At 44.1% G+C, this 19,595-nt stretch overlaps 1 protein-coding gene across 1 annotated transcript in view; it reads left to right on the top strand.

The window, feature by feature from the left end:
* The window catches only part of DTL (denticleless E3 ubiquitin protein ligase homolog), a 31,163-nt gene extending 11,824 nt beyond the window's left edge, over window positions 1-19,339 (top strand). Inside the window, exons 11-15 of the mRNA XM_053383236.1 lie at window positions 949-1,061; window positions 9,405-9,494; window positions 11,195-11,330; window positions 16,566-17,362; window positions 18,740-19,339. Coding sequence (XP_053239211.1) covers window positions 949-1,061; window positions 9,405-9,494; window positions 11,195-11,330; window positions 16,566-17,362; window positions 18,740-18,808 — 1,205 coding nt within the window. The 3' untranslated portion in view covers window positions 18,809-19,339. The remainder of the gene's footprint in view (window positions 1-948; window positions 1,062-9,404; window positions 9,495-11,194; window positions 11,331-16,565; window positions 17,363-18,739) is intronic.
* The last annotated feature ends 256 nt before the right edge of the window (window positions 19,340-19,595 follow it).

Below are 19,595 nucleotides of genomic sequence, written 5' to 3'. Positions count from 1 at the left end.
GATGAGACACCTGAACTTACAGGCTGAATCCAGCATATATACACAAACATTTAGTTACCACCAGCATTCATTGTGGGTAAAAGTTAGGAACTGCATTGTGGTGGTTGCTTGCCCTTGCCCTGAAATGTTAATAAGGCACTGGGAGTGTTTCCTTGGGGCAGAGTGTGCTTCTGTTGACTGTGTGAGCTTTCCCTTAATTGTGTGTCCACCCCTGCCCTCTGTAAGCCAAGGCCCTCCCAGCCTGAAACGAAAGCCTTTTGAAGATGACTTCTGAAAAGCTTTGGGCTGAACTTCCACTTTGCTCTTCTTCCATGTAGGCTTTGTGTCAAGTGAAGCAAGTTTCCCAACCATTTCACTTGTTGCTTAACTGAGCGCAGCTGTTTCCCAACAAGCCCAGCTTCTAATACTTTCGCTTCTGAAGTCAGCCACTCAAATTTTACTAAATGGTGCGAAGTATTATGAAGGATTGATGAAAGACTGCTGGGAGTATTATTTGTCCTCTCATATTTTATTGCAAAGGGATGCTTCTTCAGTGGACAAGAGGATCTAGCAGCCTCCCCAACCTGGTGCCCTCCAGATGTTGAACTCCCATCAGTCAGCATGGCCAATAGTCAGGGATGGCTAGAGCTTCAGATCCAGGGCTACAATTCCCCAGAGTTCCCTGGGAAGCAGGACCGATTGTTAAACCACTCTTCCAACTGTAGCTCTGGGCGGGGAATAGGGGTCGCCTAACAACTCTTGGCAACCTTAACAAACAGCAGTACCTAAGATTCTTCTGTGGAAGCCATGACTGTTTAAAAGTGGTGTGATACTGCTTTAAATGTGTAGTGCGGAAGGGGCCCTGATCCTCAGTGTATGTGACCTGGCAGGAAATGGACGCACTATTGGTCTGTGCGTCTATAACTACTGACTAATCCTGAAAGTTTGGTTTTCTTTGTTGAATCTCAGGGTCCATTTTCAGTGGGCATCAAAATTCCAGTTTCTATGTCAAATCCAGCATCAGCCCAGATGACCAGTTCTTGATTAGCGGCTCAAGTGACCAGAATGCCTACATCTGGAAGGTAAGCAGCCCCATCCCCTGCGGCTGGTCTCTTCCACACCCAATGAACACGGAGAGGAGGCAGAGACAGGATCATTGGTGCGGGGGCTGCTCCTAGCATTACTATGCCAAGAGTATACAACTGTCAAGCCCAAATGCAAGTGCTGATAGAAAACAGCTAACCTCCTGCTTCTACTTTCTTTCGTGGCTCCTGGCTCCTGCTTATTTCAAGTTGCTGATCTTAATCTGGTTTGAATAGGCCTTTAAAAAATCCCTTTCAGTCCTGTTTACTCAGCCAGCTATGACAAGCTGAAAGTTCTTGCTTCATATTTAACAGAGTCTAATGGTTTAATTGTTTTGATTCTTCCCCCCCCCCCAGCACTTTACCCACTTCACAAGCTCTTTTGTCAGGTTTGTCTCTCTTCTTCCTCTCCTCCTGCTCCACCTTTCACCTTCCTAGCTGCTTAGTATTCGGGAGTTAAGGCCTCTGCATTATTAGGGTGGCTGAGCCAGAGCTTTCAGCAAAATTCCCAAGCACCAGCTAGCAGCTGAGAAGCTTAGCTGGCACACTGAGATGATGTGAGGAGGAATGCAAACGGCTTTTGTATTACTATTTCTCCACCCAAGGGCACTTATTTATGTAGGCTTTTTTTCTTTCTTTTTCTTTTTTGTTCACCCCATCCAGTGTAAAACCTCGGTAAGAGATGACTTCTGCTAAATTTTATTTATTAAATATTCAATACCGCCCTTTGTCCATAGATCTCAGGGCAGTTCACAACGTAAAATTGCAAAGTAAAAAAACACAAAATACATACCGTATTTTTTGCACCATAACACTCACTTTTTTCCTCCTAGAAAGTAAGGGGAAATGTCTGTGCGTGTTATGGAGGGAATGCCTACGGGTGGCATGCCTGCAGATTTTCCTCCTCTAAAAACTATGTGCGTGCTATGGTCGGGTGCGTGTTATAGAGCGAAAAATACGGTAATAAAAATAAGAACAAGAACAAGCCAATAACGCTCCCACAAAACGTTTAAAAGGGCATTGGGTGTCAATCAGCCAAAGTCCTGGTTAAAGAGGAACATTTTTGCCAGGCGCCTAAAGGTGTATAATGAAGGCACCAGGCAAACCTCCCTGGGTAAAGCATTCCACAAGTGGGAAGCCACTGCAGAAAGGGCCTATTCTTTTGTTGCCACCTTCCACACCTCTCATGGAGTAGGCACACAAAGAGGGGCCTAGGATGATGATCTCAGGGTCCAAGTAGATTCATATGGAAAGAGGTGGTCCTTGAGGTATTGCAGTCTTCAGCTGTTTAAGGCTTTACAGGTGAACACCAGCACTTGGAATTGGGCCCAGAAGCTAATTGGCAGCCAGTGCCATTGGATCAGTGTTATATGCTCAAACCATCTTGCCCTGGTGAGCAACCTGGCCACCAAATTCTGCACTAGCTGAAGTTTCAGAACAGTCTTCAGAGACAGCCCTGTGTAGAACACATTGCAGTAATCTAACCTAGAGATTACCACAGCATAGACAACACAAATTAGGCTGTCCCTGTCCAGAATGAGAATCTAGAGTGGCCACTTCTTCACCTGTCAACTTGGGTTGACTTTGGACACAGCAGGTACAAATCTGTGGTTGTACTTTTAAACTGTGTAATGGGTGGTCTTTCCTCATGTGTGATTCTTAAAACTTTTGTCCTAAATTCTGGAATGTTAGCGCTTGGATTCATTCATCTCTCAGCTACCAAAAACTGGATACAAGTTCCTTCCCACCACACTGTTCCACACCAGGAACACGTCAGATCCTGAGAGGGGAACAAAGAATGAAATTGAATCACGCCATACTGACATCTACATGATTCCTTTCCTTATTTTGAGCAGAGAAGCCAAAATCATAGCATTGGAAAGAACAGAAGGCTATATATCCCCCTCACCCCCTTGCCCCAGAGAATGATCCTCTTCCTTCCAGTGCCTCCCTTTCCCCACTGCATTCCAAGTCGCTGTGCCATATGCAGAGATCAAGTGCACTACAGAAAGGCGGGTAGCTCAAGAGACGCCCCCCCCAAAAGAGAGCCAAGCCTTTTGCTGCAAAGCAACAGCAGAAACATGTATATCTTCTGTATTTTCAATACACAATCTGTCCAGCCCTTAAGTTGTCAGCTTCTGAGTTGGAAGAGACCCACTCTGCAGCTTTTCATAAATGTGACCACCTTTCTCCTTGTCTTCTCTCTACTCTGGCCCCCTTTCTCTTCAGTTCACTGTAAAGTTCCATTGTTGTTGTTGTATAAAAAAATGTGTGTGCTCTGTTGCTCCTGTCTGTCTTCTTTAATCCCTCTTTATATGCCTCCTGATTCCAGATCCTTAGCTGGACCAAACAATAGATCTCTTGTCTCATACTTTTTCTGTCTGTCTCTCTCTTGGCAAGTTAAAAAGCAGCAGTTCCAACAGAGATCCTTGGGGGAATCTCCCTCCATTCTTGCATCCCTCCGTTGTGAGAGTTGTCAATTTATTTCTGTTCTCCGCTTCCTGTTTTTTATCCAGTTTCTGGCCCATAAGAGGATTTATCCTTTTACCCCGTGATTGCACAGTTTCCTTAGGAACCTTTGGTTGAGAGACTTCTGTCAAAGCCTTTTTGAAAGTTGAAATACTCCATTATCTACCAGCCTTCTCTGTTCCACTGAGATTTTAACTGGTGTCCTTTAATTGTCCTTTCCTTATGTTCCTCCTCCTTACTTTATCTCAAGTATATGTTTATTTAGGTTATTATCTTGCAGATACAGTTTTGTGTTCTGTTAATCTTAACTTATGTACTATACATTGCCTTGCTTGTTAGGTACTGAAAAACCATTATTCATTAGCTGTTGTCTCTGCGCAAAGCAATAACCTCTTCCACCTTCAAAGGAGCATAGGAGGCCACCTCTCACCAAGTCTTACGGTGGTCCATGTTGCTTGGTACTGTCAACACAGGCTGGCAGTGGCTCTTTAGGGTAGGGATTTTCCCCAAACCTACCTGAACAGTCTAGGAATTAGACCTGGCATCTTGCGCACGCAAAACTTGCATTCTACCACTGAGCCATTGGCCATTTCTCTGAGCTAAGTCTTGGCATTGAGGCTGGTTCACACAAGCAAAGTAGCCAGACACTAACAAGTCGTTCTTCATTGTGGCCTATCAGGTGTAAGACTGCATGGAGATAATAACCATCACTCCCTGGATGAACTTGCCTCACTTTTTGTCTGCACTGCGTGCTGAACCCATGGGCTTAACTTCTCAAGAGACGTTCCTGCCATCCTCCTTGTATTACATGGCTGCCTGGCCCAACCCTCCAACTCCTTGTCCCGCAACCTGATTGTCCAATAGGAGGGAAATTTATTAAGACGTCTGTCACTTCATTGAGCACACTGGAGTTAAATCATTGCTTCCAGTTCCAACCTAGTGTCCTGAGGTAAAGTTCCCTCAGCGCCATGACCTTCTCCGGAAGGAGCGTAAACAATATGCTGTAAGGAAAGGAGGTGCATTAGTAATAAAGAGCAAGTTTTATTGTTACCTCAGCATTTGGGATACCTCTAGGCAGTACTCCACAAAAAGTATCCTGGTGGTTTCTTTTGTTGTGTACACAACTTGTTGTGGCTGAAAACTATGGCTTTCTCTTGCCAGGGCAAGAGGAGGCTGTGGAATATCTATTGTCCTTACTGGCCACTATAGGCACCCCACATGCAGCACCGCTTCAAATGTGATTAATTCTAAGAAGCCTCAGTGCTTATCAGGAGCTGGTAGGGGAGAAGGCAGCCATTGGAGGTGAAAGCATTGGCCCATGTCTTAGACGAGGGACAAGGACCTTTGGCCCTCCAGAAGTTGAATTCCAACTCCCATCAGCTAGTGGCCAGAGATGGCAGCAATTGTAGTCCAGATCTGGAGGGCTGCATGTTCCCTATCCAGGTCTAATGCAGGGCTGGGTATTTGCTGTGGGGTCTGCCACCACTCTGCCTTTTCTGCACATCAATTGGCTCTGCCATTACCACAGATTTGTTTCCATGCAGAGATTGGCTGTTCTGGACAGGAGCGTCTTGCCAGCGTGCCAGGCTTGAATTGTAGGCTGACATTTGGGATTGTCTGTTTGTTTATTTGGTTTAAGAGCATTTATAAGCTGCTTAAAGTTTTGTAAATCTCTTGGTGCTGCGCAACATAAAATGACCATTTTCATCAAAACAGAAGTGCAGCATGAAACAGGAGTATAAAAGCATGTTAAAAACAAATAACATGGGTATTCAGGGAATTCAAAATCATAAAACAGGTTTCGAGCTTATGGGCCACAGAAAGACTGGGTAGTTGCAATTTCACAAGCTTTATGGCAGGGGGTGGGTAGTGTTTTCTAACTATTAGTAGAGCTAAGCCAAAGCTGGGCTGATCCATTTATTGCTCCATCATGCATTGATTATTGCTCTAAAGATGAGCATTTGCAAGGAAGGATGTGCTCAAAGGTGTCAGTTACCCCTCAATTCAATCCCCACGAGAGGGACCAGCTGCTTAGGGCTTTTTTTATTATTATTCCTTATGAATGTTGAATCCAGACCCAGCAAGAAGTATGTCTTTTTTCGGCCTGCTCTCATTAATAAGGGATTGTGAGACATTGCTACACACCGTGGAAGGGGGAAATGGATAAATGTAAACACAGATACTCTCTCTACCAAGAGCTTTAGCTTTAGCTGTTCTCCTTAAAAGGGCTCTGGTTTCCATGTTGTTGCCTCCTTTGGCAAAGAGGATGGGTTTTGAACAGGGCATTTTCTAAATATATATAGGCAAGAAGCTGACCTAAACTCAGAGGGGGCAAAAAACCCTTTAAAATGCACCACCTGACTTAACGCCAATCCTCCCTATTCTACTTAAGAACTTTATGGATAGCTTTTCAAGCTGCCAGAACAATAAAGAGGAACTAGATCAGGAAAAGCAGAGCATCCTTTTTGTGCTTTTCATACATCCTTGCAAAGCTTCATTTACCCACATGGTGAAGAATTTAATAAAGTTCGCTTAGTCATCAGTGCAAATCCTCATCAAATATCACATTGCTGACGGTGACTCACAGCTTTGGGAAGGAGAGCGGCTGAAAAATAGAATCGAGCATCTGAGAATCTGCTGCAGCTTGAGGTTAGCTTAGGTTACTCCTTATTCATTAGCGGCCTAATGAGTCAGAGTAGGTGGCGTGGCATTTTCTCCCAATTGCTTCCTCACCTGTGGCATGGCTAGGAGGTTTTCTGCCTCGGTCAGTACAGATAGCCAGGAGGAGTTATGCATAGAGGACTGTACTGAAATTTTTTTTTACACCTAAGGCACTTTCAGGATGGGGTGGGCATGCAAGGTCCAGAAAGTGGAGATCCCAGGGCCTCTGTCCCTCTTAGTGTCTCTCCAGAAAGAAACCGTAGAACAGGGGTCCTCAAACTGTCCACTCCCCAGGGACCAGTTGAGGCAGCTGGAAATTACTGAGTCCCACCAGTCGCAAAACAGTGATCAGGGGTCCATGCCAGTCACAAAATGACAGCGGATGGAGGCAGAGTTTGTCATAACCAGCTGGGAAGTACCATCTGTGCAAATAGCTAAAACACCACAGTGTGGCAAGGAGTTCCAAAGCTTGACTTTCCTCAACCCAAGTACAACTTAGGTATCCCATTTTAGGCGGTATTTGCTGCGCCAGAGAAGACATTCTTTTATATTTTTTCCCTTCACACCCCCATATGCCTTTTATCCCTCTAACTTCTCCCATTCTCCTTTCATACTGAGCTCTCTCCAGTTTCTGGTTTCTTTTTATCCATACTCCCTTGCCTCTTTAAGTTCACGTCTTCCTCCTTTTAATAGCTTTCCTATTTCCTATCCCCTTCCTTTATATCCCCAGTTTTTTTATTTATATAATAATAAATAACACACTAACCTTTTATCTTGCTTTCTGATACTCTTCAACATCTCCTCTGGCCCTTTCCCATCTGAGCCTTCTCTCTCTCTCTCTCTCTCTCTCTCTCTCTCTCTCTCTCTCTCACACACACACACACACACACACACACAAGCTCCTCTGCCACACAGTGTGCAAGGAGCTGCTGGTCATGACATTAGTCCTGTCAAAAGGCCATGGCATAGCTAAGAGGTGGACCAGGCAAGTGAAGAGGCCCCGGGTAGGCTGTGGCACTCAGCCCCCCTGAAAGTGGATAAAGGCCACACCCCATAGTCGCCTTTGACTCACAGCAAGCAAATCTAGCAACAAGGCCTACTGAGGTTTCTGAATGCATCGCAGTCAAACAGAACCGGTTGTTTCTGTATGAGAAGTAGAAGGGTGTTGCCTTGACCTTTCAAGAAAAGAATTCTGATTTACAGATAGCTTCCTATATGGACGTTCTGTCTGCACACTGCAACAGGGAATCTAACACAGAATCGGGCTTCCGAAGGACTTCAGCCTAATTCATCAGAGCAAATTACTTTGCCTTGTGGATTTGCAGAAGTGTTTGAAAGTGTCCTGGTAAATCAACCAAGGACTCTCAAACAGAAAAGCAGGAATGCTGGAATTGTGTGTGTTTGGGGGGTGGTGGGGATTTTTGTGCTGTGCCCTACATGGGCCAGAGGATAGTCTGAAGGCACATGCTACGCTGCTGAAGCTAAGCAGATCTGTCCCCATAAGCTCTCTGGGTATGAGCCTGCCAGGGAACCAGAGGTAAGCTGCTCTGAGCTTTTTGGAGTTACAGCCGGCTGTGCAAGGGTGACTGAAAAAAAACAGTACTTATTTCTACTCTCCCCTGCTCCCCACGCCACCTGTCTCATAATCTTTGTTGCCACCCCATACTTTTCCAAAATATTCTGCATTATTTGAGAATGGAAAAGATTGCACTTGAAGTGACTCATACATAGCTGTTAATTTTGCAGGTTCTTGACAGGGTACAGGGTTTTGGCTTTATGCCAGCGTCAGAGAAGCTGCGATCCTTCAAATATTGCTGGCCTCCAACTCCCCCATCATCCCTGAGCATTTCTCATGTTGGTTGGAGCTGATAAGAGTTGGGAGTCCAGCAGTATTTGGAGGACTGCAGGTTCCTGAACCCTGGCTGATGTAATACAGGATGTGCCCAACATACATATGGATTTCTAGCTTTCCGTACCTGCACACTTAAATTTATTCCCTATTACTTTTCCTGGGTTAAAAATGCTTGTCTTTTTTTGAAAGACGTCATTCATACCAAGGCTGTCTGCAAAATATAACTCTGTGTTAAGAAATGGAGATTTTGTAAGCTGATGAGCTGGGCTTATGATGCCTGTTCTGTATGTGGCCAGGTTTGTGTGTGCTGTGATTCTAGAGCAAAGATGTCGAAGTTATGGCACTCCAGATGTTGTTGGACTCCAACTCCCTCCAGTCCCTCTGCCAGAATGACCGAAGGTCGGGGATAAGGGAGTCATAGTCCAACATCCGGAAAGCCACAGGTTTCCCTATATCAGTCCTAGGGGAAGATGGGGAAGGAAAAAGCAGGAATAATGGTTCTGAGTGCAGAATTTAGACTTCTGACAACCTTATTTGTTTGTTTTTAAATCATGTTACTTAAAACACTGAGCAGGTTTTGGGGTGGGGTGGGGAATATATATAATTTTAAAAACAAGCTCTTGGGATTTATGGCTGACAAGATATCTCAGTCAGTAGAGCATGAGACTCTTAATCCCAGGGTTGTGGGTTTGAACCCCACATTGCGTGAAAGATTCCTGCATTGTGGGGGGCGGGGTTGGACTAGATGACCCTCACGACCCCTTCCAACTCTACAGTTCTATGATTTTATAATAAGATATGCTTGAAAGTGTGCAGCCAACAGCTGCTGATTTCTCTGAAGCCAGGAATTGATGTGGCAGCTGAGTTACATTTCCAGTGACTGGGAAGCGAAGGTTGTGTCCTGCATCGTTCTTTGCCCCCGCTACAAGTGAGACAATTGGCGCAAACTGAGCAAAATAAGAGAGGCCTTGCAAATGTGTGTGATTTGTACAGCTTTTCTAGATGCAGAATTTGGATGGCTTTTAACATTTTATGTGTGCGCACACACACATTTCCTCAGCATACCGCTGGTTTCTCAATTTCCTTTTAAACTTGCTCTGTTTGAAAGGCAGCACTGTTTGGTAATTGTGGGTTACAGAGCAGATTTTGCTAATCTGGCGTCCTCCATATGTTTTGTACTACAACTCCCATCAGCCCCAGCTGTGCTGGCTGGGGCTGATGGGAGTTGTAGTACAAAACATTCAGAGAGTGCCGGGCTGGAAAATATCCCAGATTGATGTTTCTCCTTCTGATACCTAGATGTTTTGATGTTCCGGTGTCTTCGCTTTTCTGACTTTCTCTGCAATTTTTCCGTTATTTAGGTATCTGATCCCCAACTTCCTCCCATGATGCTCATTGGCCATTTGCAGGAGGTCACCTCTGTTGCCTGGTGTCCATCTGACTTCACTAAGGTTTGCTTCCACATTTTCAAAGTCTCTCCTTATACCTGCCTTTTGGAACAAACTCCACTAACAAAAGCCTAAATATAATTTCTTTTCATTTGCTTCAAAGCAAAAGTAGCTTCTCCTGCCTAGATAGCCTTAAGCCCTTGGCTTTACAACTGCTTCTCCCGCTATGAGATGAGGCAGATGAAAGGACCTTTTTTGGTTGTAGAGCACCATTTGTGGAGCTCAGAAGGACCACTGGAAAGACCTGTCAGGAGTATACATGGGCCACTGGTATCAAACTATGTGCCTTACTAGAAAAGCTAATCAATAGACTGAAACTGACATGGGAACAAATTGAAGAGTACGCCTTCACTTTGGTATAACTCCCCTTTATCACATACACAGCCCAACAAGACAACAACAAGAACCCACCAATTTTTAAGGCCTTGTCTGGCAAGGTTATCTTTGCACCAGGCAAACCCTTTTTTTATTCTCACATGTTCTTGTACATGGAACATGTGTTTGCTTAGTTCTTCATTTCTCCCAATCCCTTTTCCTCTTGTGATGTGTCTTGTCAAGATTGTAAGCCTAAAGACAGGGGCTATCTCCCTTGTTCGTTTTGTGTGTGTGTTTGATTTGTAAGCTCAAGAGTGGATTAAAAAATCCTGTCAACTGAAGAGCTAGTACCTCTTTGTGGAATTCTTTCCCCAATAAGGTTTTTAATATTTCATCATTTACAAAGTTACAGGTTTCAAAACTGAATATCTCACCATTCCAATAGATTGTCAAAGACAGCTAACAACATCACTGTTAAAACAATAAAACATTTTTAAAAATGGATTTACAGAATGAAACAACAGCATAAAACATAATCTATAAAAAGCAGCAGCAGAAAATGCAAAAACTATAGCCAGCATCTCATCTTGGTAGCATAGAGACATATTTGGCAATTATTGGAACCAGATGTTATAGCCTAAAGGCCCATTTCATACCTTTTTTTCTCTTGCTATGTTTTATTATATTTTAATTCCATAAACAGCTCTGAAATTTATTTAAGAGGCGGTATAGAAATCTATTGATTTAAACTTAATAAGACAGGTGGTTTTAAAAAAAAAATTAAAGGATAAAGGTAAAGGTACCCCTGCCCGTATGGGCCAGTCTTGCCAGACTCTAGGGTTGTGCGCCCATCTCACTCTATAGGCCGGGGGGCCAGCGCTGTCCGCAGACACTTCCGGGTCACGTGGCCAGTGTGACAAGCTGCATCTGGCGAGCCAGTGCAGCACACGGAACGCCGTTTACCTTCCCGCTAGTAAGCGGTCCCTATTTATCTACTTGCACCCGGGGGTGCTTTCGAACTGCTAGGTTGACAGGCGCTGGGACCGAGCAACGGGAGCGCACCCCGCCACGGGGATTCGAACCGCCGACCTTTCGATCGGCAAGTCCTAGGCGCTGAGGCTTTAACCCACAGCGCCACCCGCGTCCCTTAAAAAAAAAATTACTGACTCATAATTCTACCAGGCTCTAATCTGAAATGACATAGCATTACATCCTAATAAAGAGAGAGCCTGAGGTTCTCAATGTAGCAGGATAGCTGCAAGTCCCTTCTCTGACACATTTACCATTCCCAAAACTCGCCACTCTTCCACTGTTTGTTAGAGAGTCAATATCTTCCCTTGTTTGTGAAGTGTGGCATTTCTCAGGTGGCTCCCTGTGCTCTTTTGCAGATTTCCACATGTTCAGACGACAACACCATCAAGATTTGGCGCTTAAAGCGAGGAACCGAAGAAGAGAACTGTCTAGACAAAAGCAGCTTGGTGGGTTGGGCCTGCCAGAAGAAAGTGGGAGAACAAAGTGGAACAGGTAAGAACTTCCGAGACGCTGACAAATGTTCTCTCCTGTGCAGTAGATTTGTAGCTTCGGGGCAATTTCTTTAATAAAGCAGAGGCATAGCATAAATTAGGTTCAAGAACAGTTTTCGCAACAGCTATATGAAACTGATGTCTTGTCAGTGTGGAGATACCTGTGTAGCCGGAAGATGATTTTTTCCACCCCACTGCATAGCTCATGGAAGACTAGTAATTAAAAGTACATAAGCCTAATTCAGGTTATCAGTTTGATGTGCAGCTGAGAGAATACAGCTGCCACAGAATATGAACATGTGTATTCAAGGTAACAGGTTGAATGTCAAAAAGCATTGCCAGACATGTGGCAAAATTGTGGCTCGGTGATTACCAGCTTAAAACAGCATTTAAAGGCATGGTAAAACCCAATCTTGCCACAGATTTGTAAGAAGTGGAAGCATTCAAACAGCTCTGCAAGTTAATGCAGTAAGCTGGTCATCTGGAGCTGATTATGTTGGCCCTGAAATCAAGGATAATTTTTCTTATCTATCTTTTAAGGATTCTCTGTGAATTATGCAAATAAAGAAAAGTTACAATTGGTTGTATTGCGTAGTCCAGAGGTTCTCAGACATTGTGCTCCCAGGGCCCACTTGAGACAACTGAAAATTACTGAAGCTCATCAGTCATAATCAGGCAGCCTTCCTTCCCACCTAGCTAACAGGACGAGTGGTTAGGGATGATGGGAATTGTAGTTGCAAAACAGCTGGAGGGCCAAGTTTGGCCATCACTGCTCTATGGTTTTAACCTTTAATTATAAACTTCAGCATGTTATCCCACAAACAATTGGTTCTAGATTATTTAATATTCCTCCAAAAAAATACAGTTTTATTGTTTTGTGATCATGTGGAAAATTCAGTAATCTGTCACTTCACAATTGTTGAAGCAAACCCATGGAAACACTCTTCCCCCTAACCCTTTTCCCCCACAACTCAATAACAAAGAAGAAAAAGAACCACCAACGTGGTAAAACTGTTTCAGTGGATTGTGATTGAATCACACAATTCACACTTACACATTAAGGCATAAGACAGTGGCATAGACCACTTGCTAGCACAACATTTATTATTGGTGATAGACTGATCCTATGGTACAGTTTAAAACAACAATACTCTGGATCATGCTCCCTGCCCTGGGATTTCACAGTAATAGGGAAACAGGCTGTCTTTCTGCTTGAGGCATAAAGCCTCTCTCATAATATGTTCTCCATAGTCTCATTTGCAACCATACACTTACAGGTACAAGCATACAGTCCATTCACACACAGTCTATTTTAAGCAAAGAAAGTAAAGTTAGTAAACTGAAACAAAAGCAAAAGTTCAGGTCTCTTGAGATGTGCCAAGACATTCTCCTTCCTTCAGTTCAGATGTAGTTGCAGCATCCTGTGCTGCTGATCTCTTCATGGTGTTCGGATCATTCTTTCTCTGTTCCCAATGTGTAGTTAGAGAGCTTTTCATCCCGAGGAGTGACTTAGCAGCCATCTTGTGGCTAAGATAGCCACACACCCTAATTCCATAAGAATTGTATAATAGATGTCAATAAACATAAATACCAGAAATTCAACTGCATACTGTAGAGTGAAGTGCACCTATCACATGCATGCTCGCTCTGTGGATATCACTGAAAAAGGGGCAGCCCAGATTGCCAAAGGGATGAGGCACATTTTCTTGGAGGAAAGGCTAGGGTTTGGAGTGGGGGAGGTGACCTGGAAGCTGCATGTGCATAATGAGGAATGGAATGAGTCAATAAGGAGAAAAGTTTCTGCCTCCATAAAACGAGAACTCCAAGGTCAGCTGATGAAATTGATGGGCTCTAGGCTCAGGAGACTAGAAATGCATGATTACCATGTGTAATTCACTGCCACAAAACATAATGGCCACTAGATTAGAGGACTTTAAAATGGGCTGGAGTAATACATAGAGGAGCTTTTGGTCATAGCTATTAACCATAAGCCTTAATGGAGCCTGATGTCTGGAAGCAGTATACCTCGGAATGTCAGATGCTGGGAAGATAGGGATGGGGGTGTGTGGAACCCTCATGCTCTTGCCCTGTGAAGTCTTCTTTGGACCTATATCTCTGAGGGAAATAATGCCAGGCTAGGTGGACACTTTGTCTAATCCAGCTGGGCTGCTTTTGTGTTATATTCTTACCCAGAGGGCAGGGAGAGCTCTTTCCCTCTATTCCACCACATAAAAATAAAAGCTTTTGGAGTAGTTTTCCCAGTTGCTAAAAAGATTGATGATATCTACAGAAAGGAAACAGAAGGAGCTGGCTAGAGTCCTCTTAGCAACTCATAAATAAAAAAATTCCTGAAAGAGGTACCTGCTCTGAAGGAAAAGTAGTGCTTGGTTTTTTTTTCCAGTGAAAAAGTAAAGTTAAATAAATAAATAAATAAATAAGCAAGCATGCATGCATGCATGCATGCATTGCCGAATTGTGGGAAAGATGCCCTGCTGGGGTGCAAATGTCTTACAGCAGTGGTTCCCAATTGGGGATCTGTGTAATCCTCCCAGGGGGTCCGTGGCACATAACCACCAGCTGTCCGAGACATCCCATTTGGGGGGACTGTGCTCTTGTGTGGGTCACGTGCAGGAGTGCAGGCCAGTTTTGTGCTGGAACACATTGGAGGGTATGGTAGCACAATTCACATGACAAAAACTACCTCAGAGATATCAAGAAGAAGAAGAGTTTGGATTTGATATCCCGCTTTATCACTACCCTAAGGAGTCTCAAAGGAGCTAACATTCTCCTTTCCCTTCCTCCCCCGCAACAAACACTCTGTGAGGTGAGTGAGGCTGAGAGACTTCAGAGAAGTGTGACTGGCCCAAGGTCACCCAGCAGCTGCATGTGGAGGAGCGGGGAATCAAACCCAGTTCACCAGATTACAAGTCCACTGCTCTTAACCACTACACCACACTGGCTCTCAACTTTTTCAAAAGTCCATGGCTTGTCTTTTGAAAAAACAGGGGGTCTGCAGTACTTAGCTAATTGGGAACCACCGGCTTACAAGATTAATGAAATGGTTAAAAGTTAAAGAGCTCCTATTCTTCATGGCAGTGCTATTCTTCACAGCAGTGGTGGGGAACCTGTGGCCCTCCAGGTGCTGCTGAACTCACATCACCCTGATCGTTGGCCATGCTGGCTGGGATTGATGGGAATTGGAGTCCAACATCTGGAAGCCATCAAATTCTGGGCAGCTGTGAGATGCAATCGTGGCAGCAGCAGCAGCTGTATGCTTACAGTTATCTTTAAAGCTCATTTACCTGGCCAAGCTATGTTTGGGAAGGGGTGTGCATGTGTCTATTACTGTTCTAGGACAATGCAGCACAAGGAATGTAAACAAATGGAGTTTCCTGGTTCAACCTGGCTTGTATAAATAATAATAAAACCATCTTTATCTAAATCCTCTGGGTAGGGCATACAAATATTTGGATTAAGAGGAATTCTAGTTATGTAGTGCTGAACTAGTGTTTCAGAGCTAAGGTTTATACAACCTCCATCCCCACCCCAAAAGTTTCCTGAGTAAAATCAGTACTCCTGGGCTTTGTCCGCAGCCCTAAGCACCTCCTTGGGTTGTATCCTGCCCATCCATGGGACTGCAGTGGCAGATACAATTTTAGTTGCTAAACTGTAATCTCAAATCCAGAAATCCTACTGTGAACAGAATTACCAGATGGGTTTATGCTATTTATTGTACTGTTGTCAGTGTGCTTGACACTTAACAGGGTTATTGCAAGACAGATCCCTACTCTGTGGAGGTAACAGGAAGGATATGCATTCAGTCCAGGCCACTAAATTATGACTTGACTTTTCCTGCCCTACAGTCCATTCAGAGCAAATAGAAATAGTGTGGCAAATTATTCAGGACAGTGTTCTTCTTCCTTACTTGTATTTGCAGAAAAAGGGGGCATTAGTGGAGAGGATAAAAGAGGACATTAGCATGCCCTAGGTTCAGAATAGCAAGTTGGAGGTGTGGCATGTGCAAAAGAGCAGGGAGCTGGTAAGGATTTGCCATGAACAATTGCAGTTGCTGCTGTTTCTGTCTGAATTGAGAGGCTTTGCAGTCCTTGCCTTTCTGCTCAGCTTAGTTTTACAAGTAAATGAGCTAGAACCTCAAACTATTAATAACCACAACGATTCGTGAAGATCCAATTGATGTACTAAAGCAATTTTGTATGGGTCTGTAGCTGTGTAGCAAATTATTGGCACCAGACCTAATATCTTGATCTTGGGGACCAGACGTTTTTCAATTCTATCCCAAATCCCATGAGTTTGTCTAAAACAAAAAACCTAACAAACCCAGAAGGTATGAAAGAACCACTGTGCCAGACCCACAAGAGAGGGTATCCCAGATACTGCTTTTGACCGGGGGCTGATTTTTTCACCTTCACAAATGGCTTCTTTCAACCCAGAGAAATGGAAGAAAGGGATTGTTTTGCCAACATAGAATTCACTCGCAGGAAACTTGCAGAACAATAGGAGGGTATGTGCCAGTTCTTTCGTGCTGTGTGTATCTCGTGTACACACGCATACATCATTGTCCTCTTAGGAAACCTACTTTTAAAAAAACAACTTCCTATTGATACAGAAGTAGTTGTTAAATCTCCCAGCTTGAAAACTGCAAGTGATGTCCGTGCTGGGTATTTACAGTCAAAAAGTTGGCTCTTGTTAGGAAAAAAATGTGATACCTTATTCTTTATTCAGCTCAGGAATGGGAAAGGAAGTGCAAGGATCGTGCAGACATAGGCAGACTTCCTACATACTTTGGCTTTTTGAACACCAAACATGTGCTATGTGCACACAATAGTTATTTGCACTCCGATTCACTGTTGCCTTAACCAGGTACTATTTTATTTGAATAAAACGTGCATCCAGCTAGTGATTGGCACAAGCTGCGGCTGTGCAGAGACTATTAAACTGACGGCAATATAGAGCAAGCTCTTCTTCCCTCTCACTTCAGAGCTATAAGCTGGGAGGCAGGGCGCCATACAAGTATTTGAATCCTTCAAGAAGATGAGTCTTGCTTCAGTGTTTGTTTTACTTGCACACACGTCCATAATTTTAGGCTGCAATCCTCAGAAGTTTGCAGTGAGAGACCCTTTGACTATGTGGAATGCTAGTATGTCCTGATTGTGCCCTTGCTTTCTTCACACTTGGGATGCTTTGTCCTCATCTGGGCTTTGTGTTTTACCTTCAGGAACTCAAAGCAGCAGCCAAGGGACTCCTGCTAAAGCCTCTCTGACGGGCAGCCCCCCTGTTTCTTCGCCGCAGCCTGCAGCGTGCGCTCCAGCTTACACCGGAGATCTTCCTCTTCCCTCCAGCACACCAACATCGTCATCGGTCAAACCTCCAGCCACATCGGCCTACACTCCAACAAGGCAGAAGGAAACCGCTACAGACACAATGCCCAAGCCACCTCCTCCTTCAGTTATGTCCATTCAGCAGTGGGTTACCAAGACTCCAAATGTATCTTCCCATGTGAAAGCCGCAGCAGAGATTTCTCAGGTCCTCGCCACTTCTGAATCGCCACATCTGAGGCTTGAGGTGCGAGCCAAGAGGAGGCTAGACTCCAGCAAGGAAGGACCTGCCAAGTGCCTAAGAACCTGCAACTGCGTGACTGATCTTCACCCGGTGCCTAAAAAATCCAGGCCACAGCAGGACACTTTGGAAGCAGACTTAGAAGGGGAAGGCTGCCTGACCCTCAGTGGTCAAGCTCCGGCCGCTGAAAGCCTGGAAGGGCCTTCCCCACCTGGAAATCCTTGTTCCCCTGCAAGCTTCTCAAACCTTTCGCTTCCTCTCAAGGCCCCTTGTGGGAAAATGGCTGACAAGGAGAACGGTTCTCCAGACAAAAGAAACTGGCTGTCTGCTTTAGGGGACAAGCTACGGAATAACAAGCCTACTTGTCCAAATGGGTCTGGCTGCAGCTCCCAGCCGTTGCGGAATCTGAGCACGAGGCGACAGGAATCTGGGACAGGAATTGTGTCACCAGGGCCTGTAAGTACATTTAACATGGCTACAACATCTTTGATGTTTGAGTTTATTTCTGGGGTTCCCAGTGTGTGGTGCCTGAGGAGACCCTGCAGTCCCTCAGATACTCCACTTGTTACATGCCACTCCCAATGTTTAATTTATGTATGTGTGTTCTATTTTTGGAGGTTTCCCCCTTTCAAAAAATTTTGGCACTGCTTTGGTTCGCCAGAAGCAGCTTAGTCATGCTGGCCACATGACCCGGAAGCTGTACGCCGGCTCCCTCGGCCAATAAAGCGAGATGAGCGCCGCAATCCCAGAGTCGGTCACGACTGGACCTAATAGGGGTCCCTTTACCTTTTACTAGGACATGCCAGGCACAGATGAAGTAGGGCAGCCCATTTATGTGAATGCTACCCACCCTGTTCTATTGCTCAGAGTGGCTTGAGCATTTTTAAGCGTTTTCTGCCTTCCCTTCAATCCCATTTTAAAGGCTTTGATGAGGGTTGTTGCTGACAGCGGGAAACAGCACCGGGAAGCAAATCATCCATTGTTATCTGAGTTTCTTTTCCTGCTCTGTCACAGCAGGCAAAGCTGCAGCAATAGATACAAGGAAGTGGAGCTTAGCTGTGTAATGGGGATGGAAACATTTATAACAGGACTGCTGCATTCCATTCCGTAATAGGAAGGACACTTTGCTTTGGGGTTATGGGAAACGTATTTGCCATTTTTTGGAGACCAGGACAGAACTGGGGCTCTCTTGCTCCATGGGTAGCTAACTTCACCTTGCTTAATTTCTCTGATTATGTTTTCTGGAAGGCAGTGGTACTTCATAGTGCAGATCCTGCACTCTGAGAGTTGCAGTGAGGATGACACTACCTCACTCAGATGATGAGCGGGTAACTCAGGGCTGCCCTTTCCTTGAGAGAAGAAAGGGGTTCTGCCCTTGCTCAGCAGCATCAATTTGATACTTATGGACTGCAAGGCTTGCATTCTGCGGTTTGTTGTCTTCTCAAGAGCCAGTAAGGTGTAAGACTTGACATGATGCTTGATAGCGTCTGGGTTCATATCCATGCACAACTATGTTGTCTGCTGTGGGGGACAACCACATTGTGCCAGTTTGAGAACTTTGTGGTGGGGAGAGGAATGAGACAAAAGTATTATAAAATAAGTTTCCTTTTGGTACTTCTGCAAAACTTGGGGTTCCCCAGAGACTGTTGATACCTCAGCATTAATGGTGCTGTTTTGGGTACATGAGGATCCTGAGGAAGTTCATTATTAGGATTCAAATTTCTGGACTAGAATGGCTTTAGAGAGGATAATTTTTTTAAAAAAAATACATATCCAATGTGTATAAGTGTGTCTGACCTGATACATAACTCTGCCTTTCTTTTCCCCTCGCAGGGCGTAGCTACTTTGGTTCCCATGAGGAAGATTTGCACATACTTTGAGCGAAAATTGCAGAAAAATTGACGAGTAATATTCTTCTAGACTTTCTGTAATGTTGTAGCATACTTGATATTACTGTGAGTGGATTTGTGCCACCCATTGAAAGACACTGTTGTCTTTGGACCTTAATAAAATTAACTTCCTGGTTTATTTTTTAAAAAAAATTATAAAACCTGTTATCCATTTATTGCATTTAATTAGTTAATACACCAGCTAAGGGGGGATATCTGCTCAATTAATGCATAGGAACAGATAGATTTTAAAATATAAACTGTGGTGTGTGTGTTTTTAATTGTAATATTTCTACCAACCTTTTTCTCAAATCCTTTGTATTTCTTTGTTGGAAATATGTTTTGCCATGTCTGGCATACTGCTTTCAATGGAAGGAGGTTTCAAGTACAACATTAGCACCCTGCCTTTAATAGTAAAATTAGATACTTAGCTGAGCCTCTGACTCCCATTGAAAGAAACATCTATATTTTGTGCTGCTCATTCTTCCATTGTTGCAACAGTGTAAATGTGACTTGTTTTATATGAATGCAGAGTTTCTTAACATCCTTGGCTACTTTTTCCTTCTTTTCTAATGGAGTTCATATGAATGGGAGGAGGAAAAAACATTTAATACAGTATTGGGGGAAATACTTCACCCATGCCTTGAAGCGTCACATGAAGGAATGCCTAAGTGAGAGCATTATTGTCACCGTAGTTCAGAGAAGTGAGGCAGAAAGCCTAACACCCTGACATGTGAAAGACTCACTTCTTTTCTCAGCCCTCTGTTTTTATTTTCTTTTAACAAAATTTATAGATTTAT

This window comes from Podarcis raffonei, chromosome 3, assembly GCF_027172205.1.
Source record: "Podarcis raffonei isolate rPodRaf1 chromosome 3, rPodRaf1.pri, whole genome shotgun sequence".
Taxonomy (NCBI): domain Eukaryota; kingdom Metazoa; phylum Chordata; class Lepidosauria; order Squamata; family Lacertidae; genus Podarcis; species Podarcis raffonei.
Note: the sequence above shows the minus strand (reverse complement) of the source record. Positions and strands in the feature narration are given on the sequence as shown.